This window comes from Cibotium barometz, chromosome 42 (genome assembly GCF_041138505.1).
Source record: "Cibotium barometz isolate CiBa-2024 chromosome 42, ASM4113850v1, whole genome shotgun sequence".
NCBI lineage: Eukaryota > Viridiplantae > Streptophyta > Polypodiopsida > Cyatheales > Cibotiaceae > Cibotium > Cibotium barometz.
In genome coordinates this window covers 33,004,359-33,029,527 of record NC_141087.1, presented here as the reverse complement: position 1 = coordinate 33,029,527, position 25,169 = coordinate 33,004,359, and the positions used below count along the sequence as shown (strand labels likewise).

General features: G+C 39.3%; 2 protein-coding genes across 2 annotated transcripts; both read right to left on the bottom strand.

The window, feature by feature from the left end:
• Nucleotides 1–235: 235 nt before the first annotated feature.
• LOC147614397 (chlorophyll a-b binding protein 7, chloroplastic-like) lies at nucleotides 236–736 on the bottom strand. The gene has a single exon (XM_086780521.1). The coding sequence runs from the start codon at nucleotides 734–736 to the stop codon at nucleotides 236–238; it is 501 nt and encodes a 166-aa protein (XP_086636647.1).
• Nucleotides 737–1,395: 659 nt separating this feature from the next.
• Nucleotides 1,396–23,972, bottom strand: LOC147614396 (uncharacterized). The gene is made up of 4 exons (XM_086780520.1): nucleotides 23,008–23,972; nucleotides 21,401–22,821; nucleotides 1,944–2,074; nucleotides 1,396–1,515 (listed from the first exon to the last, which is right to left on the bottom strand). Exons 1-4 carry the CDS (start codon nucleotides 23,970–23,972, stop codon nucleotides 1,396–1,398), a joined length of 2,637 nt encoding a protein of 878 aa, XP_086636646.1.
• Nucleotides 23,973–25,169: the final 1,197 nt, after the last annotated feature.

Sequence of the window (25,169 nt, the reverse complement as noted above, 5' to 3'; positions counted from 1 at the left end):
GCACCTAACACCGGGTTGAATCCCCTAGCAATGAAAGGAGTGTTTATCATTCCATTGGTGAGCTAGGAGCGTAGTCTACTTGCCCATATTGCATACGTAGGGAGACGACCGTCTTTCCATTGGCGATGCTCGTCGGGGATACGACCTACGGTTGGTTGAGGACCCTTGGCAGCCATGACATTCTAAACATCATTAGGAGTAGGATAATTAGACTCTAAGCTATTGCAGGGAAGCGCTAGCAGGCAACGAGTTTATTGGCCAAGGTAGAGCGGGCGAAGTTGGTGGCGAGGCGGCCATCCTTGATCTCCTTTACCTTCAGCTCGGTGAAGGCCTCGGGATCGTCAGCCAGGCCCAACGGGTCGAAGCTTCCGCCAGGGTAGATAGGATCGGTCACCTCCCCATGGGGCCCGCCGGCAACTCGGTAGCCCTCCACGGTGCCCATGAGGACGACCTGGTAGGCCCAAATGGCAAGGATACTCTGAGCATGGACAAGGCTGGGGTTGCCTAGGTAGTCCAGGCCGCCGTCGGAGAAAATCTGAGAACTGGCCTTGAACCACACGGCCTCGCCGAACCCCACACCGCCCCCGGCCAGCAGCCCTGGGGCGACACAGCCCAGCGTGCCCAGCACCGCCCACCAGCAGTGGATAACCTCCAAGGCCCGGCCCCCGGGACCGGCAGACAGACCTGTAGTGTCCCAGTCGTAGTCGCCTGGGAACTCACCCGGGAACGTCGCCATCATCTGCACGTTTGGACAGCCACCTGGCCACTAAAGGCATTGGCGATGGCGACAGCAGAGAGTGCAGGAAAAGCGATAAGGTGCCAGATGATTCGGAAGCGATAAGGCGCCAGGCGATAAGGTTAGTGTTTTATTTTTTATTTTTTTTTTATTTTTTTTATTTTTTTTGTTAATCTTTAATTTTTCAAAATCTGTAATTTTTGCATACTAGGCAATTTTCATGTTTTTTGCATTTTAAAAAAAAAATCTATAAATTATGTGTTTTCTTGGATTCCGCATTTTTTGCATATTCTGCATTTTTTTTTAAATTTCTGTAATTTTTTGAATCCAGAAACCTGGTTGCATTCTCCTGTGGCAACCCCCAATACTCCGGAAAATCCTGAGCCATTTCCAAATCTTTCTTCACACAGTCCTGTTCTCTTTCACAAACCAGAGGAAATCTGTTCCTCTGTGGAGGCACCAAAAAGTGATGGCACGGAAGCGGTAAAGCTATTTACGCCCTTATAGCATGCCACACTTCCACACACACATGCAAACACACCAGAACACCAGACCAAAGAGCATGAACAAGACTTATATTTCATAAAAGACTTTGACCTTTACAGAATCGGATATCCCAGATATCCCAGACACCAGCTTCATCATGCACCCGCTCGCAATCAGCCCTCTCCAACTCCTGGTTGCTCCAAATCCCTTCGCTCCTTGCTTCTCTGCAGCTGACCTTTTCGTTCTCTGCACTGCACCTCGGCTGAGGGTTTCTCTACTATGCCACCAGCATACTACCAATCCTCACGTAAAGAACCAGTCTCACTGCCCCATAAACTCTGCTCTGTGTGGCAGCCTGCTTCTCTACCTTTTTCCTCAACTCCAGCACCTAGGCGTCTCCCACACGCCAATTAGTCTCATGCCAGTCCTCTAGCAGCCATGCCTGTGACCTCCACACTTGTTTCTCTGTCACCTCAACGGCGGTCTCCTACCCAAGTCGGCACCAGCCTCTTTCCTTCTCAGTTGCAGAGCTGCTCACGTCTCCCAGTGGCCAGCCACAGCTACGCCCTCCACACATGCGCTGTCAGCCACGAACTTACTGTCGCCACTCAGTCATCAAGGACTTCCACACGTCTACAGCTGCGCTCCACACCTTTGCAGCGTTGCTCACTCCAGCTCGTCACCAAGGCGTCCACAACTAGCAGTTGCGCCAGTCGCCAACCAGCCCACTCCAACGGCTCCTTCTCTCCTCGGTGCCCACGGCGGTCTCCAGCAGAATCACTCGCGAACACTTCTTGGGCTCTGGTCCTACAGTTACACCTATCTGCTGTAGCGCCACACTGCGCTCCTCACCTGCGCATCACCAGAAGCCCCCAGAGAATCTCTCTTCAAACCCAAGCTGTGCCTGCGTGGCTGCAGCTAGCCCACAAAAACACACGGGGCTTCTCTTCCCCGTCGGCTCCCATCCGAATCCCCACAAAACAACACCCCTCCTCTGGCACTCACACCAGAACCGTCTTCTGTCGAGCACACACCGAGGTGGCCTTCAGCCCCTCTCACCTCGTTGGCTTCACTCTGTGGCCCCCCTCTGTCTCCGCGGTGTCTCCCTCTCTTCGTCCAGCTGCGCCGACCAGCTTCCAGAAGCACCCCGTTGGCGGCAGCTCAAACTTCCACGCCACCTTTCCAGAAAGTCATTTCTTATTTTATTTTATTTTTTTTTATTATTTGGAAAATGGCCACCATAACATCTCTCACCAATGCCCATGGCTGCATTGGGCCATCAATCATTAAAAAAACTCCACGCTTTCCACACTCCTCTTCTTCAAGGTAACACCGGCCCTCTCAGTGTTTAATGCCCATGCCTCCATACACATTCCAAATACAGCATACGAGTGCCCACTTACTTTTTGAGGACGCGCACACAAACAAAAACAATCGAATGGCTGACACCATCTCCAACATAACACGCTTCAGACGAGCTGTGTCTCCAGAATTTCATCTTTTTCCTGCATATTCACTTCCATCAAAGCTAGAAGCCTGACTGCCGCATCCACAACGCCCACACTGAGTCAATGGGTGCTCCCATGACCTTATCACAACACGAACATCACTCATGTACACATGTACAAGTTGAGGTTGAGGTTCCCAAAAAACTACACACACCTTCCATAACAAAAATTGGCATGACAAAAATAAAAGAAAAGTGTATATGTTTGTGGCCTATTGCCTTGTTATTCATGGTAGGCGAGGGAGGTCTATACCTTTCCCAGACCAATGCCTTGTGTAGTAAGGAATAGCCATACCGCGGGTGCGCAAACATACTCTTGAAGAGAGCCCTGTCCAAATTTTCTTTTTTTTTTTAAGAAAAAAAAAAAGAAAGGACAGAAAGGCACCAAGAGAAATGCTTGTCTAATCCAGGATGGTCGCCATTGTGCTTAAAATATTAAACCGAACACTAAGCAATATCAAGAGTCTGCCACTACATAATTATGTTAGATTTATTAATGTTGAACCGACATCTTTGACTTAGCATAGGCTCAGTATACTACTTGATAGTCCCTCGATTAACTGTTGTCTTTTGCCTTCTAGGAAAAGAACAATACATTTGGCATAAAACATTCTTTACTTTAGTTAGCTTTAGGTAGTAATTATTAAGGCTTGAACTAACCTATTCAATCTCTACACTGCTTCAATGTTTCCTTCCTCTAGCTAATTGGACGTTTATTGCCTTGTCTTATTCAGTAAAATTGCTTGTTTTGTTATTGTCTGTCAGTACTGTTGCTATCAAAAAAAAAAGAACACACAAACCACCTATCGTTTTGCTTGCAGGTACACACTGGAGATGCTATTCTTCCTTGGCACCTACGCGCTCGAGGACGTGCGCAAAATAGGAAGGGGGGAATGTTGTGTGACAAGTGGTGATCAAGGCAATCATGCAACACAAAGATGGAAGCAGGAAAACAAGAGACTTGGCATTCTTATTTAGGGCTCTTGTAGAGAGTTCCAAGTTGTAGGTGAGTGTGGGAGTGGGCTTGAGAATAATCCCAGGAAGTTTTGGGAGTTTTAGGAGTTTTAGTATAAATAGTGGCTCATTTGAGAGCTCACATACACATTGGGATAAACTTATGCTTGAGCTCTCTTGAGACTAGCTCTCCCTCTTGTTCATAGAGGTGCAAGCTCTTCTCTCTCCCCATCTACACTATTGTATGAGCAATGCTGTTCTAATTCAATGCAATGAGATGATGTTTTTCTCTCTTCTCATCTCTATTCTCTAGTGTGCATGCTTCTTGTTTATGCTTGTGGGTTCTCTATTAGGCTTTGTGTGCTAGTGGATTCAAGCTTAAGCTTCTCCATAGCTTGTAGCTTATCCATGGGCAAGGCATTGCTTGAGTAGTGAATGAGAATGCATGTTTATTTCAAGTTCCATTAAGCTTCAAGGTTTGTGTGCATGCTAGGGAGGTTTGTGTGCATGCTAGGGAAGTAGGTGCTTGAGAATGAAGTGTGCTTTGAGCTTGTGTGCTTATGAGTGAGCTTGTGTGTGCATTAGCTTAGCTTTCTTCTTGTATTGGATGCATGAATGAGTGGGTTGATGAGTGAATGAGCTATGGCAAGATTGAGCTTGTGTGTGTAAAGTCTATGTCAAGGTAGTGGTGTTCATAGCATCCTCTCCCAAAAGGGATAAGCTTCCATGCACCTAACCGGGTTGAATCCCCTAGCAATGAAAGGAGTGTTTATCATTCCATTGGTGAGCTAGGAGCGTAGTCTACTTGCCCATATTGCATACGTAGGGAGACGACCGTCTTTCCATCCACCGTACAGGAAGCTCACTATTTAAATTGAACTGAGGCTGGTCTCAAGACCTCGGCTGACCTTGCTACACGAGACGTCCTCCATTGACTCTCTGTCTGCTATTGCAACTTTATCAGATTCGATCTCCACGACCTCATTCACAATATGGTCAAAATGCTTCCCTAGCATTCTTAACATAAAACAATCATTTTAAAAACAAATCATAAATACAGTTTCTATAGTGAACTCTCGTCTTTCCACATTGTTCCACGTCAATCCTCATTTATTTCGTCTGTATTCCCATTCTCATCACATCATAATCATTCACATCTATCCCAATTTACATCACATCTCATTCATTCACATCCCAATTCACATCACATATATTCATGTCAATCATATTCATTTATATCACATCCATTTTCATCCATCACATCACATTCATTCATATCCATCACATTCATTCATTCATATCCACCACATACATTCTCATAACCATCCCATCACATACATTCTATCCACATTATATCACATCACTTCTATCCACATCATATCTCATTCATACACATCTCATCTCATTCATCCACATCCATCCAATCGTTCACATTTACGACTTCTCCCATCTATCCATACATTCATATCTATCGCTTCACATCCACATATATTCATGTCACATCACATCTCTTTACATCACATCACATTCTTTCACATACACATCTATATCCATTCTTTCACATACATCCACATCCATTCTTTCACATACTCATTCATATCCATTCTTCACATACACATTCACATCCATTTTCATCACATACATTCACATCCATTCTTTCACATACTCATTCACATCCATTCTTTATATATACATTCACATCCATTCTTTTACATACATCCACTCACATCCCATATCATTCATTTACATCCTGATTCACATGACATCACATCTCATCCATTCATTCACATCTATCTGATTCACATCACATCTATTCACTTCATATCTCATCACCTCTATTCACATCACATCCATCCATCCATTCATTCACATCACATCTATTCACCTCACATCTCATCACCTCTATTCACATCTCATCACCTTTATTCACATCACATCCATCCATCCATTCATTCACATCCATTTGATTCACATCACATCTCATCACATCTATTCACCTCACATCTCATCACCTCTATTCACATCACATCCATCCATCCATTCATTCACATCTATCTGATTCATATCACATCTATTCACCTCACATCTCATCACCTCTATTCACCTCACATCCATCCATCCATTCATTCACATCACATCTGATCACATCTATTCACCTCACATCTATCCATCCATCCATTCATTCACATCTACCTGATCACATCTATTCACCTCACATCTCACCACCTCTTATTCACATCACATCCATCCATTCATTCACACCTATCTGATTCTCATCACATCTCATTACATCTATTCACCTCACATCTCATCACCTGTATTCATATCACATCCATCCATCCATTCATTCACATCTATCTGATTCTCATCACATCTCATTACATCTATTCATAGAATTTAAACATAGAATTTAAGAGAATTCTAATTTTGATATAAAGATTCTTTACGCATCTATTTATGCATAAAAATCAACTTTAGTGGGAATAACACTTTTATAAAAATCCTTTTATGCATCTATTTATGCATAAAAATCAACTTTAATGAGAATAACACTTTTGAATTAAAAATAAATCCTTTATGCATATTTCTATGCATAAAATTAATTTTAATGAGAATAACACTTTTGAAATAAAAATAAATCCTTTATGCATCTTTCTATGCATAAAATCAATTTTAATGAGAATAACACTTTTGAAATAAAATTAAATCCTTTATGCATCTTTTTATGCATAAAATCAAATTTAATGAAAATAACACTTTTATAATAAAAATTTTTCATTATGCATCTTTCTATGCATAGAAATTAAATTTAATGAAAATAACACTTTTATAATAAAAAAAGTTTCATTATGCATAGAAATTAAATTTAATAAAAATAACACTTTTATAATAAAATTTTTTTCCATTATGCATCTTTCTATGCATAGAAATTAAATTTAATGAAAATAACACTTTTATAATAAAATAATTTTCATTATGCATCTTTCTATGCGCATAGAAATCAATTTTAATAATTAATATCAGTGATATCCATGCACATTCATAGGTGAATATGTACATGGAGTAATTAAAATATTTCTTTTAGAATGCACAAAAACGGTGGGAATTACTCTTTTGGAATAACATAAAAACAAACTTTCTTTTTCACAAAATTCTAGAAAATTTTGCCATAACCTCTTTTGTATGGCTGACCATTTCTCATTTTTTATCATTCTAATTTCAACTTAAATTAACCCAATCTAGATGTATAGGACTCTAATCTACTCAATTTTTAGAATTCAAGAGAGTAAACAATAATAAAAGTTTAATTAATCATTTAACTAATCTTTCTAGGATTAAGAAAGGCTGAATTGTAAAGAAGAGAAGGGGTGGCCTTTTTCTCAAAGGCATAGCATTTGAGGAAAACCATAGCCTATAAAACAAGAAAATCAACAGAGATTCAAAATTAAAAAAGTAAGAAAATTTAGCTTACATGGAGTTGTAAGCTTTCCTTTGGCTTGAGGGATTGAGGGTTCTACTCTTGTTTGAAGCAAGAGTGGCCACCAATTTCTTTGGAGAGGATTAGGCAAAAAACAATTGAATTATTACGAAATTCAATGTTAAATAGCTCAGGACAGGAGCAGAGTAACAATGCATAAACACCATTAAGCTTTTACAAAGGGGAGGCTTCTATTTATAGGAAAAAGTGAGCCTCCAACCAAGCAAACTGATTCTAGAATTTTCCAGATCAGTTTGGTCAATTTTTGACCATTTTTAGGTCAGTTTAGCTTACTTTTTGGATCTAGTTGAAGCAGGAGAGATGAAAATATCTCATTATTTTTTAGTTTAAAACTCCTCCACACATGTGATATAGGCGCCTTCTTCATGATGATGTGTTAAAAATGCATCATTTCCTCTAAATATCTCTTAATTTTTAACTAATAAACCTTGTACTCAGTCAACTCTTCATCTTATGTGAGAATTTACTCATCTTTAGGGGTTTTTCTTTTATTCTTCAATTTATCTCCTCCCTACATTTGGATTAATCTTATTGGTCTATAGAAACCTTAATTAGACCATAATCCAAAATTTTTTAAAAATCTGGACCCTTAGGCTAAGGTCCTTTTTACCTATTTTCAATTAATTCCAATTGCACATTGGAAAGTTCTTTTTGAATTTCTGTTTCAGGGGAAACCATTTTAGACACTAGGAGGATTTTTTATCCAAAAATATCTCAATTTTGAATTACCTCCCTCTAGACATTTTCTCTCTCCATGCCAAAATAGGTTAAAACAAGATCTTTCTTTTATTTCAGAGAGGGGAATAATTATAAGATCATAAGGGGAGGTTCTTACACCTGCACACCTCAAAAGCTGGACGGAGGAATCTTAAAATCTCAGACAAGAGATCTACTAGTGGATTTATGTTTTCATTGGGGAGTGTTTCTATGACATGGAGTAGCAAGAAGAAACCCGCAATTTCCTTGTAAAGTCCACAGGTAGAGTACAAAGGAGCTGCAGTGGCACCATGTGAGGTAGCTTGGTTACGCAAGCTACGCTGATTTTGGGTTGCATGTGGAGAGAAAGGTTATCATATATTGTGATAAACTTAGAAGTATACAGTTGCCCAGGAACCCAGTTTTTCATGCGTGGATGAAACACATTGAGCTACACTACCACTTCATCAGGGAGAGAGTATTAGCAGGTGACATCGACTTAACCTATGTCAGCACACAGGATCAGGTCGCTGACATCTTTAAGAAGGCCTTGGGAGCTAAGAAGCTTCGTAGATTTTGAGATATTCTTAGAGTTCATGAGCTAGAGTTGAGCTTGAGGGGGATTGTTGAGATGTCAAGCTCAACATGAGCTAACACTCATGAGGTGCCTGCATGAATGTTCGACATTTACATCACTGGCGGGTTTGGTAGCTAGCACCGACATATCTTTGCCACAGATTCTATAGCTGGACTACACCGACTAGTCCACACCTACCCACTCCACTTTAGCGTGTTCACATTATGTACTGCTTGTATATACTCTAGTATTTGTGTTAGTCACTTTATCTCTTTTGTAGACCTCTTTTGTTGAAGAAGAAGAACAATTTGCATCCTCTAATCTTGTGTGTTCTCTTCTAGGGTTTGTGTGAGTGTGTGTGTGCTTTCAAGAGCTCAAGCTCCCTTCTCCCTGCATCTTTTCATGACATAGTCCCAAAATCCTTTACCCATCAATAAATTGGTCATTCTGAACTTCCAAGCATGGAATTTTTTCTTGTCCAGCTTCTGGACTGACAATCCAATTGAGTAAGTCAGACATGTTTGCCCTAAACAACTAGAAACCTGTAAAATAGATCATTTTTATATGCAACTTGTAACACAATAATATCTTTTGTGACTTCCCAGAGGTGTACTTCAGCATAACGTATGTCACAAGATGTGACTAGAGTACATATACATATACCCAAGATTAGAAATACATGTGCAAACACTATTTGCACTCCCAAAATGCATTGTTGCACTGTAATAGCTAGGTTTTAAGAAGAGAGATCTCTTTGAAACGAGAACTTATAAAAACTCTTGAAAGCACCTTGTAGTGGCCAAACAAAGACCAAAACATGCCTAAAATGCAGATCTAGCACCTCTTTGCCTACAAAGACATCTCCTCAATCAGAGATGTGTAGTTCTCAGAGCTACCCAGGAGGTGTCATACCTAAACAATAAGGGGAAGAGATGATGATGCTCTTACTCGTGTACCACTTCCTTTACCTTAGTAGCTTCCTTTTCTTACCACTCACAGCTCCTTATGTTGAACCAAGATATGATACCCTAAAGAGAATGCAGGGGGGGAGAGGGAGAGCTTGATTTCCTTACAAGTAAACACACACACGAGAGAAATGGATTGTTGAATTCTCTTCTATCTTCTTCTCTTCTCTATAACCATACAACTAAGTGCTCAACTTTGTGGGCATGCTTAGAAAGCTCAAACTTGCAAACAACATATGGATGGATTGATAATAGTGTAAATAGCCTACTCTACATTAAGCTCTTGATTGATGAGCTAGAGAAATTATGGAGAGGCGTAAGGGTGCATGATGTTTCTCATCCAACTTCATGTCGCAACATGATTGTCAAGGGTATCTTGACGTAATCTATGCATGATTTTCCAGGCTATACAGAGGGCTCAGGTATGTCACTAAATAAATTGATTATTATCTACACATACATAACTTCCATTTATAACTCTAATGTATTGTAATGTCTATTAACTTTCAATTCTTACATGGCATTTTGGTAGGTCTCACAACTACAGGATATAATGCATGTCTAATTTATGTACCATCACTTGTATCCAAACAAGCACATGCACTAAAGAAAGTGGTCTCACAACTTAATTGCACCTTCTAGTACATTTGGTAAATGAGGTGGCTATATGTGGTGTTGTTCATAGCTAGTGGATGTTCTTTCTTGAACGTTTCATATGAAAACCTTGAAGGGATTTGTGAGTCAAAGGGTAAGTCTAGAAGGAAGCATGGGAAAGGGTTGGTTGGTGCAAGAATCCCTCATATATATCTCAGAATATTTGAAACAAATGGATCCATCTATGCCAAGATTCATGCATAACAATGATGAGGATGACAAATGGTGTCACATGGAAATCACAGTCGAAAGATGGATAAGTCCATGCACAAAAAGGTCATTACGGTTTTTCTTCTTATCACTTTTATTATGGAAAAGTGGATTGAGAAATACGAAGACGCAAGAAACAGAAGGATAGAAAAGAGAAGAGAATTTAAGAGATTAACACAAAGGCAGATGGCATACCTACCCAATCTAAAGGCTCTTTCAAAGGATTGCAATATTGAATGGCTTAGAGATACCCTAGAATAAGCCAAAAGGACAGGAAAGGAGATTACAAGAGAAGAAATGGGAGTATGCAAGGGGATGCAACTACCATGTAAGTAGAGATGTTTTAATATTTAACTAACATATATTGTATTTTGCTAAGACATATAATGTTGAATACTAAATTACGCACAATAATGCAATGTGTTTAGAAGGTTTACATTTTTTCACTCAACTTGTGGACTCCAAGAGAATCACATGTGATTGTGATGTAATGGCAAGTTTTGGGCAAGATAGTCCAACTATTAGAGAGATCATAATAACATTGTAGCAGAGACACTTGAATATTATGGAACAATTTAAGACATCTTGGAGATTGTATTTAGAGCTTTCAAAGTGTTCATCTTTGATGTTAAAGTGGTTTAAATTGGTATATAGAGGAACTCAAGCAACCGTCAAGAATCATCCAAGCGGATTTTTTGTAATTGACTCAACTAAATTATGGCAAGATTCAAGAGCACAACATTGTGAATAGGTTTGTACTTAATTTTCAATTTTGATGAATAGTAATAGATTAAAGAAAGGTATTGTACATATTTTCGTATAAATATTTTGTGGTTATCCTGTTTAGTTTGAGTTTTATCCAAAACAAAGAGATCCTAAGTGGTGGTACGTAATACAAGTCGCTCCTCAATCTAAACGTATATTTCAAGATCAAAATGGAAGAAGAAATGCATGATGGACCATCAATGGAATCAAAATGTTGAAGAAGAAATGCATGATGGACTAACAATCAATATGAGAAACATGAGGACCAGGAAATTGAACAAACCCATTTAGAATTTGATGAATGTAGTACAAATGAAGATCTACTACCTTTGGTTTCATAAAATGAAATCAATGAGCCTATGTGTCATAACTATGATGATAATATCTCTACATACCATATGTAGAGCAATTGAATGCTCAACCAAGTGCTGAAATTCACTCTTTACAGGTGCAAAATCAGCCTTTTAATAGGCAAATATTGAGGATGTAGTGGATGAGGAGAGAGCAGCCATAGAAGAATCTAGGCGTATGCCTAAATGGCTTGTGCAGACATTAAGAGATAGCAAGTTGGCAGCTCCTTTACCCAGCAGATCTCGTGCAGGTTCTCATCATGAAGATTATTCTCATGTGGATCATGTTCTCATTTCTATTTTATGTAATGAGGAGGAACCTGTTTCCTTTGAGGAAGCACAGGATGATGATCGTTGGATGCATGCTATGCAAGATGAGTATAACTCTATACTCAAGAATGACACCTGGTATTTGATAGATCTACCTCATGGGAAGGCCATTGGTACTAAGTGGGTTTACAAGCTAACACACAAAATAGATGGTAGCATTGATCACTACAAGGCCAGACTTGTTTTGCAAAGGGGTATGCCCAGCAAAAGGGCATTGATTATGATGAGACCTTTGCACCCACATCTCGTATGACTACCATTAGGTGTCTCATTGCTTTAGCAGCACATCATGGATGGAATGTACATCAGTTGGACATTAAGACTGCATTCTTGAATGGTGATTTACATGAGGAGGTGTATGTATCGCAGCCTCCTAGTTTTGATGCTGCGAAAGGAGAAGATTCTAAAGTATGCAGGTTGAAAAAGGCTCTTTATGGCCTTAAGCAAGCTCCTAGAGCATGGTATGAGAAGATTCATGCATACTTGGTTGCAAATGATTTTTGCAACAGTCCAACAAAGAGTACCCTCTATGTGAAGAGGAGTAAGGACACATTTTTGGTCATCGTTTTATACGTTGATGACATGCTGCTCATCTCACGGGACCCGATATAGATCAAATTTTAACCTTTAAGGCTAATTTGCAGTCATCATTTGAGATGTCATATTTGGGGCCCTTGCATTATTATTTGGGGATTTAGTTTATGCACCACAATGATGGCATTGTTATGCTACAGTCTAAATATATACAAAAGCTATTGAAGAGGTTTAATCTTGAAGACTGTAGACTTGTGGTGGTGGCTACACCTATGGAGACAGGTACTCAACTTAGTCTTCAAGATGCAGGAGACTCTTTTGATGCTAGTTTGTATCAGCAGGCTGGCTGTTGGATCCCTTCTTTATATATGCAACACGAGGCTAGATATATAGTATGCAGTTTCACAGTTAAGTAGATTTATGCATATCCCAAGTACAAAGCATTGGCAGGCTATCAAGAGGGTTTTTCGCTATTTATAGGGCACTCAATATTTTGGATTATTTTATCCAAAGGGGGGTGAGTCACAGCTACATGCTTTTAGTGATTCAGATTGGGCTGGATGTTATGACACACGAGTGTCCACTAGTGGGTTTTTCTTTCGCCTTGGTGATTCATGTATATCATAGCTCAACAAGAAGCAGCCTATAGTGGCCACTTCTATCTGTGAAGCTGAGTACAAGGTAGCTTTTACAGCTACAGTTGAGTGTGTGTGGCTCAGACGTCTTATGTGACTGATTTGGGTGTTGGACAGTCGTCTAGCACTACAATTTTCACTACAACCAGAGCGCATTAGTAGTTGTGAGGAACCCAGTGTTTCATGCTCGCACTAAGCACATTGAGGTGCATTACCACTTTGTCAGGGAAAAGACTCTGCAATCAACAGAGATCATCTTGGTCTATGTTCCTACACATGACAACATGGCAAATTTATTCACAAAGGCTCTTCCTCATAAAAAGTTTGAAGCTTTTCGTAAAGCTTTGGGCTTACTTCCTTTTCAGGATTGATTGACCATACCATGTACGTGTTCACATTATCACTCCAGGGGGGATTTGTAGCATTATATGGTAGTGATGTGTGTGAACACACTTAGGACCGCTGGGGCACTTTTTTCCTCACTAGGAGGTTTTTTTCCCCGTGCGTATGTACACCCTCTTATCTACTCATTTTGGGGTGTGTGCTTATCTTTTGTATCTGGCACACATTTATTCATTCTACTCTAGTGAGCTTGTGTGTTCTCAAGCTTCTCTATCTTGTGTGTGTGCATTGTTGCAACCCTAACCCTAATTCCAACAAAAGTATGGAAGGCCAAATTGAGAGTCTTGGTGTAATGTTCTTCGTAAGTTTTACTTTAAAGCTTATTAACGCTTTGATAAAAGCTTAGTTATATATATATATATATATATATATATATATATATATATATATATATATGAAGCCTCATAATGTCTCGAGACAGCCAATAAAGAAGCTTTATTTTTGTTTAAAAAAAGCTTAATGTATAAGCTTTATAAAAAAAGGGGAGGGGGGTGGCTTTACCAAAGCTTTGATTAAAGCTCTAAAGAGTTTAAAAGCTTTTAATGCCAAAGCTTTATTTTTTTAAAGCTTTATATTACAACCTTATAAGCCTACAACAAAAGCCTATAAAAGCTTTAAAATAAAGCTTTTATATATATTCAAAGAAGTCATAACTCTTGAAAATCTCAGTGGGCGCAAATCACATTTAACAAAGTTGAAGCTTTCTTACATCATCAATCTCAAAATAAGAGTTCGTGCATACGCCAAGTTCAAATAGCCAGGAATTTATTGAAGAGCGATTTTATTTTTCTCAACTCCATCACAATTGGCTTCAAATTTAGCATTATTTCTACATCAAGAAATTATTAACCAGGAGTTATCTTCTACATCAGATGCATTTCTTGAGAAATATTCTCAAGCCTTTGAAGATTTCTAGATCCATGGTTATGAGTTGATTTTTTGACATCAACAAATATTATTCTTCGACATACGAGCTCCTGACTTCTTACAAATTGCAGGTCAAAGCTAAGTAATAAGTATAATTTCTAAATTTTATAAATTAACATACCAGTTAACTATTCGCTTTGTGTAATTTGATTATTTGCATAAAATAAAAATTATTATTTGTCAATTTTTTTCTTCTAACTGATATTTTACAGTCCAACCCAAGTAAGCTTCTCCATTTTCCATAATTAAAACAATGATCACATATGCCGATATTTGTGACCTTTTATTGATGTATTTTGTAACAAAGCTATCTGAGACTTACAACTAAGTCGCTACCCTCTATAACTTAGTAAATAATTCTTCCAATATTTCTATGTAAGTTTTATCTTTCAGACAATGATTCGAGCACCTTCCAAGTAAGCTTCTCATTTCTATCCTTACAATAGTGATCATGTTTAAATATTTATGCGTAGAATTTTCAAACCGTATTACTATATGTTTTTACTTCTTATAAGGTCATAATTTAATATAACCCTAGTTACGTTTGAAAGAATAATTATATTTTAATCCATTCACATTGCTTTCCCATTTTTCTCAATGTAGAATATCATTGCAATCGAATATATGTAAGGTATGACCCTCTTAGGCTTAACTCAACCTTATGATTGCCAAGTTTCATATTTATTATTCAAGTTATTTTAGCTTCAAATGCAAATTAATCATTTCACTATCATGTCATTTGAAATTAAGGTAAGTACATAGATTTAGACTTCTTTATTTACAATCAATTTTATTTATTGTTTATTTACAATCTCACACCCTCTCAAACAACTTTTCAACTCAAGGTTAGTATTTCCTATCCTTATATCCATAATCCATTTATCTTTTACTCTTAGGATATTAAGTTTCTCATGAATTATATTTAATAACTTTATATTCCTTATCCATAGAAACAATAACGATTCACATCTCTTTAGAGTGTTAAAATTATTTTTGACAGATAATTTCAATAACATCACAACGATAGAGGTATGTATATACTCACTTCCTTTTGTAAAACTTTTTCATAACCATTTCTATAATAATATTTTTACAACCTAAGAGCTTAATTGGTAAACCATAAATTCAACATTAAGATTAGTTCAAATTTAGTAACTTAAATAAATTTTTAAGATAAATAAAATTTGTGTTGGAATTTAAGTTTCAAAGAGAACTAGCCACTCTGCCCTCAAACTTCTATTCTTAAAGGAGTGATGTATGGAATTAATATGATGGTATGGGACATCAGATTGGTTTCATATACTTACTCCAAACACATTTATGTCTTCTATCTTTTGCCATCCTATGTGTGTATGTGTGGAATGCGCCTAAGTGGTATGGGACACTTAGATTCGTTCCACATATATTCATTTGATTGGTTCATTTATTGCATATTCATTATGTGCTGATCTAGTCTTCCACACCGATCATGAAGCCATCCTGCCATGGATTTATGCAACTGAAGAAAGTTGCAACCCAGCAAGAGGGAATGATATGATAATTAACTCTTGTTTACTGGGAACTATATATTTTTTATATCGGGCACGCCCGTATATATACCAAGCCTGTGGACCTCCAATGTTTGTTTCAGTTGGTTTGTATAGAGGGGTGATTCCCTGGTTACTTACGCCTGGCAAACATGTGTGTGGCTATGATTTATATACTTATGGGTTGCCTATATCTCATGAAGATGCTGGGATTAATTGATCTGTTCAATTAATTGTTTAACTAACGTGGATTGCATCTATGACTATAGGTAATGAGATGTGCAAGGGTACCGATTGAGGTGTTGTATGGATGGTGGATTGAGCGGTGGCATGAAGACGAAGATCATTTTATTAATCATGAATCTATAGCCTTTCATGTTGCTAGGATATTTTGTGTATATGATTTGTGATTTGATGATGAGTGTGAGGGCCACCAATTCAGGTGTCGCACGAGTTTTGTTGTTGTAGTCCATGTTCGCCCGAGCCTTCAAGCCATGCCTTTGTGCCTTTGAGCCATGCTTGGTCAATGAACCTCTGAGTGTGTTTATGGTATTCCATGTCCACAATAGCCTCTGAGCCTTTGAGCCATGTTCGAACCTTTGAGTTTACCTTGCAGATTATGACATCGATACCTATGAGCATAATCTTGTTTTGTTAAAGCATTTTCTTCTACACAACTGAGGACAATTTCTTCCTCAAATGGGAGGATTTGTTACAACTATATATTTTATCATATTTTTTATGCTTAATAATCATAGAAAAATATTCTTGATTTAATGTGTGCAAGAATCGGCTTAATGGAATGTGTGAATGTGCACAAGGTTATTATATATATGCGAGTGTGCATAAAATTATTTCATGTGTAAAGACCCAATAGCATTTATACTTGGGCAAAGGCTTTTTATATGTACAAACCTTAAGAACTTTCATATGGTTAATAATATGTAAAGCATACCCAAAAGTGGAAAAAACAAGCCCAAATTGTACGCACAACTATTATTATCTCCTTGGGCTATTTTTATGAATACAATTCTCTAAATACTAATGTCATGGAAGTGGAGCTACACGGCATGGGGGGGAGATTGCACCCAATCTTGTCTCTTGATGGTGATGTGGTTCTATTTCTCTTGTCTTATGCTATGCTATTTAATATCAAATTGATTCAAGTCTTTATTTTAATTTTTGATGCATTTGTGAGTTTTAAATTTTTTCTTCAAGAATTACAAAAAGGATCCGTGACATACGGCCTAAAAGAATTTCATTATCCTTAGGCAAGTATAAGAAGTTATCGCCACAATATTGTGGACCTTATGTGATCACTCGAAAGGTAGGGGATCAAGCTTATGAGCTTCTTTTACCCTCTCATCTTCAATTTCATAATGTTTTCCATGTTAGCTTATTGAAAAAGTATGTTTCTAGTCTGGAACATATTCTAGAAGATGATCAAGTTACCATGCCAGTTCAGGGCAAATGGCACTAGAACCTTCAGAAATTCTTGACATTAGAGAAAATCTCCTTTGGAATATAATCCTAAAGGGAATATTTGGTTAAGTGGAAATTTTTCCCTCCTGAGGGTCCCACTTGGGAAAAGGATGAGGACTTAGAATTAGATTATCCCCAGTTCACGATGAGGACATCTCGAGTTCTTTACGTAGGGGAGGATGTAAGATCCCTCCTAGCCCCCTTATAAAGTTATGTGCTATAAATTCCAATTTTAAGTTCTCCAGTAAAAGATTGACAAATTTATTTCCATGTGTTTATTTGCATTAAAAAGAAAAAAATTAAGAGGTTAAAACAAGCTTGGAAAAAGAAATTTCAATTAGGGGTGCACATACACATTGTGTGTAGTAAAGGCACATAGGGACAATTTAGGTGATAACATCTCATATAGAATCTATTGTGAATATAAGTAATAATGAGATTATCCTCAGGATGTGTAAATTTAAAAATACTAACGTCTGCCAAGAAAAAGGGTCAAAATTAACCCAAATACAGGTGCATGTGAACAATACCTGTGTGATAGAGTTGGAAATTGATAAATCTGAGACCACCATTGCGTCTGGAATATGGTGTTTACCTTAAGGGAAAGAGCGTTTGAATCTTGAAGAAGTCTAGGTCCATGAAATATCAAGGGGGTTGAGAGAAAACCATGGGTTGCAAGAATACCATGTGGAATTGGGCAAATGGTTTGTGAAAAGTTGTAAGAGGTATTCTAACTTGTGGTTTTGGGTAGATGGTTTTCACCAAGGTGGTTTGGTGGTGTCGGGCTCCTTATTCTATTAGTTCACTAAGTGGTTCTTGAGTTCAATTTAGTCTAGCGGCATGCATAAGTTAGCCCCCTTCTTTCTCAAGTAATATGAAGTTTAAATAGGGTAGATGGAATTCAACTAAAGTGCATGGTGGCTATACCAAACTGGGAGCCTTCCCATGCACCAAGGTGGGTGTTTCCCTATAAAAAGACCCCCCTAGACTTCATTTTTACAATGCCCCCTTCATGAGGTGTAGATGCTAGGATTTTGAGAAATTAATGCCTTACAACAGTACCCTGCAGCCCTTACATGTCATAGTACCCCTTTTACTTGTCATATTGGTCATTTATATCAAGTGGAAGCTTGTCTTGGGCACTGAATTCAAGAAGAAATAGGAAAATTTTCCTCTTGGAGATTGGGAGTTCTCTACACACCCTACAGTGCATCAACACCAAGCCAAAGCAAGTTCACAAGTAAATGATCCCAACTAGCTTTTAAATATTTGAATTTTGCCAAGTACATGTCCTTTTTTATGATTTAAATCTTGTCTATTTAAACAAATTATATTATTGTTCTCTACCGAAATTAAAGAGAATTAGAATAAGAAATTGTTTAAGTAAATACCCCTCCTTGTTATTCTAGAATGCTATTATTAGAGAAATAGTTTCTAGGATAAAGTACAATCAACCCTGGGATAGGAAAATGAAAGATTATTAAATTCTAAGGTTTTAATACTCTTTGTAATGAAATTACAGTGAACCTTAGAATAAATCTTAAAAACCCCTTGGAATTATGCTTCATTAGTTATGGTTAGACATACCATGATATAAGGATGAAGATGTGTACAAATGTGCATCAAGACTTAGAGTCTTGAATCTAAATTTCAAGTAGACCTTAGGATGAATACTCTAATTAGCTCTAATGTCATATTCAAATAAACTTCTAGTAACACCCTATTTCCTACATTAAGTCGTCCCAAGGATATGTAGTTCATTTTAAAGATTATGGTCCAAGGCTTAAATCATTCCTAGAAAGATATCAAGACCAAAAAATACGAATGACTTAAGATACTTCGATATATTCCATATTAGCGGCATATTCAGGACCAATAAAGGAGATCTTAAGAGTGAGAAACCGACTAGTTTTTAGAGAGAGAAGATGGTCTTATGAATTAAAGTAGCCCTTGATTGATGAAATTATACATGAGAACACCTATCCTATACAACATATAGACCTATGAGTATCTTAAAGCCAAGAAAAATTAGCTAGTTCTCTAGTTTAAGGTGTGGTTGACCTAGCTCAAGTTTTGGTCTAGATTTAACCGCAATGCTCTATAGGGATGGACATAAATTGGAAGGATTAATTGGATACCTTGATAATTCTATAAAAGCCTTAGAAATTAATCGTAAATAAGATATATGTCTGGTCAAAGGCATAGTAAGAGTACTCAAGAAATTAAAAGACTCAGACAACAAATTCAAACAACGAGATCGAGGCTTACCGACCTATTGGACTTATGGAACGAGGGATTCACATTCGGAGTGTCAACACGAGGACTGAGAAAGTCTCACTTGCACTTGCAATGGTTTACTCTCCGTTGGACAACATGTGTGATGCATGGTTGATTGTTCATGTTTCTGTTTGAATACTGTATTCATTGGATTTCATTGTTTGTGAAGTCTGTGAAGGTACCTCGTACCAGACGGATCTCGCCCGAGTGGGGAATCGCATTGCAAAGACGCTTCACCAAAACCTTGACCCATCTCGGCGAATGTGGGTGTGCTCCAGATACAACTTGTGTGATGGATGAGGGGCGGCTCCGATTGTACTGGGCCAGAGTTGTTATGAGAACCGATCTGGGCGACGGTTGATGTAAAAGAAGCCTGGTGCGTTGGTTGGTCCGAGTGTTCATGCCTCGAAAGTGATATGACTGTTAGAAGTGGCTCCGTTTGGATATGCATGATGTTAGTAGTACTGGGTGTGAGACATATGGGCTCCACACCGGACGGCTTAGTGGTCTCGGAGTGTTCGGGCTCAACAGTGCATATCTTTCCAATCTATGGATTACAATTGTAGGATCAGAGATCTTATGGACATAAGTGATTTTGATGTTATACTACGTTATAATTTTTAATTAAGTACTTTTTTGCGGGGTGTGTGTGTGTGTGTGTGTGTGTACACTATTTCCTTGTTTGTCATTAGCATGTGTGCGTAACGAAGAGGAATATCAATTACGGGTGTGTGAGTTCACGCTGGATCCGTCCACCCAGTGGTTGGGTAGGGTGAGCTAGACCCATGGTGTTGATTGGGGCTAGGCTGAGTCACCGAATTTGGTATAAGTTGGAAAAGGATTAAACCACCGGAAAGTGGGAGGTAGGGTGGACCCGAGATGCGGATGCTGCCCAAAAAGCAAGGAATAATTGAGACCAAAATTATTGTAAACTTAGATACACTTGGGGAAAAAAATGGGATTGTTTATTAAGATCAGTGTCACTCAAGTAGAATTGTCTGATCCATAATTGAGGAATAGGACATCGGCGATCCATCGATATGCCTTCTATTTGTGAGAATTATGGAGGGACGACCCTTGGAGGAATCACATGCATTTCTCAATGCTAGTAGTTTTACGAGATAAAACTGTTGGATTAGTCGAACATCAAGATAGTGTCATGTTGAGGCCCCGAGTGAGGTCACTCTACCCTTACGCTAGTCTTCCGCTATAGATATTGAGAAATGGGAAAAGGGTAGTGGGTCCTCTTAATGGGTTCCCATTTAGTGGACCCCATTAATGTCCTTAGGTTTGCATGAGGATAAGGAAAATCCAACATATACGCACATGACTATTGCTAAAGTCATTTCTCATTTGCACTCCACGTGGACGTGGCCTTTAATTCACCATAAAAGCATGACATACTCCACGTGGGCGTGGCCTTTAATTCACCATAAAAGCATGATGTACTCCACGCCAGCTTTTACATTGAATTCCTAATTAAAGCATATTGCTTCACCTCTAGAAGATAGGTATTACCATTTTCTTTTTTTCTTTTTTTCTTTTTTTGTAAAAACAGAAGAATATATTAAAGGAAGGAGAGATTACAACGCCCCATGAGGACAGTCCATGGGGGGACCCTGAAAAAAGCTAAACAGCTATATAGCTAAATTAGGGATTAGCAGCCCGAAGCACTTGCAACTGCAACTGAAAGTATAGACCGATGGCCAAAAAAATTTGAGAGCAATTGAAAAGGTGGTTAGCATGTACAATATACAATGAACAAAACTGTAGAGGTATTATGGAACCTTCCAAAAGTATCCGAGGGCTGAACACGATACCCATATGTGTAGAGACTGAATAATCTACCATGGCCTGACTGAAAGGGTTTAATGGACCCCTCCAATACCATCCGAGGACTGAATATGATGAGCAGCATATTGAAGTCTTCTGCGGCACTCCACCTCCAAGCCTTCACACATGATTTCCTTCTTTTTGGAGAGAGAAGAACTGAGAGCTTTCCTCCACTTCCTCCATGGAAGAGCCTGCCAGCGTCCAACTTCTGTCGGCTCACCACTAGGTTGAATTTGATTGGCAAACTTGAGGACACTGTCAAGGAAAAGATAAAAATTGTGATTAGTTTTAGTTTCAAAAAGGGCTTCATTCCTTTGTTTCCAAACGTGCCATAGAAGAAGAGATCTCACAGACTGCCACATTAAGGGGTCAAGATGATGACATTCCCCTAAAAGAACTTCTTTCCAGCTGAGTGGGGGACCTCTGATCTTCATAAAGGCCATATTCAACACACTCAAGAACTGTTTAGTGTCTGGGCAGGAGTAGAAAAGATGCGAGACAGTCTCCAGCTTTGAATTACACCGAGGACATATGCCATTCCCATGACCCAACTTCAGAGCCTTCTCTTGAGTCCAGTTTGCTTTGTGAATTACCAGCCAAGCCAGAATTGCATGCTTCCTTTCTTGGGCAAAGGCCCAGATTAATTTGAAGCGAAAAGCCCATTGGTGTTTGTTCCAAGACAAGGACCACCTCTTGTTGAGCTTTAGAACCAAGTTTCCTGCATTATATGAGTTAGGTAGCTTGACGAGGTTAGTAGACGACCCCCACCGAAGGGCTTTAGAAAATTCTTTGTAGTCACATTTAAACCCATGTGGAATGACAACCTTCAATGAATTACATCTTTGCACAATCAGCTCAACACAACCCCTTGGCAGGGTGAACTTATTACTAATTTGAACTCTGCTTAACATACCAGATGAGTCGCAAAGATCTCCCCATACCTTAACCCCGGCTTTGAAACAAGTGAGGCCAATCTGAATTTGATCCTTGGCAATCGGCTTAACCAGGTGTCCAAACCAAACTGAATCAGCTGCAAATGCATACCGACCCCTCTTGGTATACATCTGCAAGGAGAAGAGCTTCTTATAACCCATCCATGACTCCCACATTCTGCAGCAGAGCTTGCTGCCTGTTGGTGAAAGGTGGGTGTTTGAGAAGAGCACCTCATTGAGGGAGAACCCCTTCCAAGCCCTTTTGTCTTTCAACCAGAATTTTCCAACATCTCTTTTGAGCAGATCCGCCCATACATCATTGGATAAGATGGCCCTTTGAATCCATTTTGCTGCTAGCTTTTCAGCCAGCATTCCGATGTTGATGATACCCAATCCCCCCTGTTCTTTATCCATATAGCATACATGAAAGGCTACCTTGCTGACCCTCTTTTTGTCTAGGGAGCCTCCCCATAGGTACCCAAGATAGAGTTCAGTGAGAGTAGTTGGGTTTTGGAGGGTCTCCAACAGGCCAGAAAGTACACCACTGAGGGAATAATGAAATGGTTGAGAACAAAAACTCGAGAAGAAACACCCGTGTTAATATGACTCCATTTCATAACCTGGTTTTTAAGCTTTAGCAACACATAATCCCATCTCTGTTTAACTATTATGTTAAACCCCATGGGTATGCCCAGAAGCCTGAACACGACCCCTTCCGGAATAGACTTACATCCTGTGGGTGGCCAGAATTGCGGGAGGGGGTACCCCTTCAAAGACTTTGAAACTGGTCTTGGCATGGTTAATTTGAGAGCCAGTAGCTAAACAGAAAGTATCCAGACAGGCCATGAAGTGGGCTGCCGTCTGAATTTCATTTCGAAGGAGAGCATTGGTGTCATCCGCAAAGAGCTGCAGACATAAGGGCTCCGCTCTGTTAGGGACAGAGATGCCCTTGATATTATTGTTGGCTAATTCTTCATTAACCAGCCACCCCAAGGCATCAGCAATGTTAGCAAAGAGCAGGGGTGATAGTGGACATCCTTGTCTTATGGATCTTCTCAGCGGGAAAGATTCGGTGAGGGACCCATTGACAGCCACCCTTGAGGAAGCATTCCCCAATAGGGTTTGCACATATTTGATGAATTTCCTGTTAAGGCCAATATCCTGCAGAGATTGGAAGAGGAAGGACCAATCAATTTTGTCATAGGCTTTATCAAAGTCAATTTTAAGAAAGATGTAATTTTGGCCAGAGCTTTCAGCATCTTCTATACCCTCCCATAGACTAATGATGGCATCTATGATATATCTTCCCCTAATAAAACCTTTTTGTTCCTTCAGGATCCATTCATCCATATAGGGGTTGATTCTTCTTGTCAGGATATGAGCAAAGACTTTGTAGAGGGAAGAGAGACATGTAATGGGCCTCCAGTTCCCCAAGTCTTCCTTCTCATCTTTTTTATGAATAAGCCTTATAACCCCCACATTTGACTTCTCAGCAAGTTCACCCTTTCTCATGGCTTCTTTCCAGATGTTTAGGATATGAGGGGTGAGATCATCTTTGAATGTTAGAAAGAATTCGCTTGGAATCCCATCTTCACCCGGAGACTTCCCCTTTTTGAGGTGGGAGATAGCCTCTTTCACCTCCTTCTCAGAGAAGGGTGCATCAAGTCTCAGAGCTAGTGAGGACGGGCTGACCATTCTTTTCCTTATGAAGCGATCTTTGCTCTAGCAGCTATAACTTCCTGAGTGGGAGGGGTAGCCGTGGAGAACAAGTTAAAAAAATGCTCCTTAATAACTTGGAGATTTTCTACTTCATTAGCAGCAGCTTGACCATTGGGTTTCTTGACCAAGGGAATAAGATCCCTAGCTTTTTTCCTCTTGAGAGAAGAGAGAACATCTTAGGGTGCGGGGTGTCGATTTTCCCAGCCCACGCCTCTCTGAACCACAACATAGTGGACTTGGCTGCCAATAACTCCTCCAATCTGAGTTGGTTCCTTAGGTCAATTAGAGTGTGATCCTTTAACCCATTATTAGAGTGGAAGATGCCCTGAATTTGATTTCTGATCTGAATGCTGCGATTCAGGCGGATCGCCGTTGCTTTAAGCTTAAAATCTCTGCAAATCTTATGCACCTTGTTGACTAGAATAAACCAACCCTTGGAGGGGGATGCAAATTTACTGAAGGCCTCAGCTATGTACCCTTTTATCTCCTGCTTGACACACGGAAGACTGAAAAGGGAAGGGTCAAGGTGGGGCCAGCCAGCCCTTCCTTTAGCCTGCCCTATGGAGAAATTACAGATCAAGGGGAGGTGGTCGGAGATGATAAGGGAAGAATCTGTAAGGCACTTGACTTTTATGAACAAGTCAACCAGGCAGCCAGAGGCATAAAGCCTGTCAAGTCTAGCAGCCCTGTGGAAGTGACCTTTTTGATGATTGGACCAGGAGAATCTTGTCTTCGATGAGAGGTCTGACAGGTCCTTACCGACCTTGAGTATTTCCCATTTCTCCTTTTCCTGCCCACTAATAGTTCTTCCTAGGAACCTACTTCTGTCACCCTGCACTTCAACCATGTTAAAGTCACCAACTAGCAAAATAGGACCTACAATCTGCATAATAGAGTGCCAAGTTGAAGCTCTCATGCTGGCCAAACAAGGGGCGTAGATAGAAATCAATGTGAAGTTGAAGGGATTCCCCAACCTAACCACTGTCCAGCTGTGACTATCATCAGACCATGCATCCTGAATTGTGTGTTCCCACTTCTTGTGGATGCCAACTGCGGACCCTCCTTTACCTGAAGGATGATTGGTCGAATACCAGATAGCATTCTTTGAGATTCTTTGCAGATTCACATGAAGTTGTGATCCTCCAATTTTAAGCTCTTGTAGATTAAGAAAGT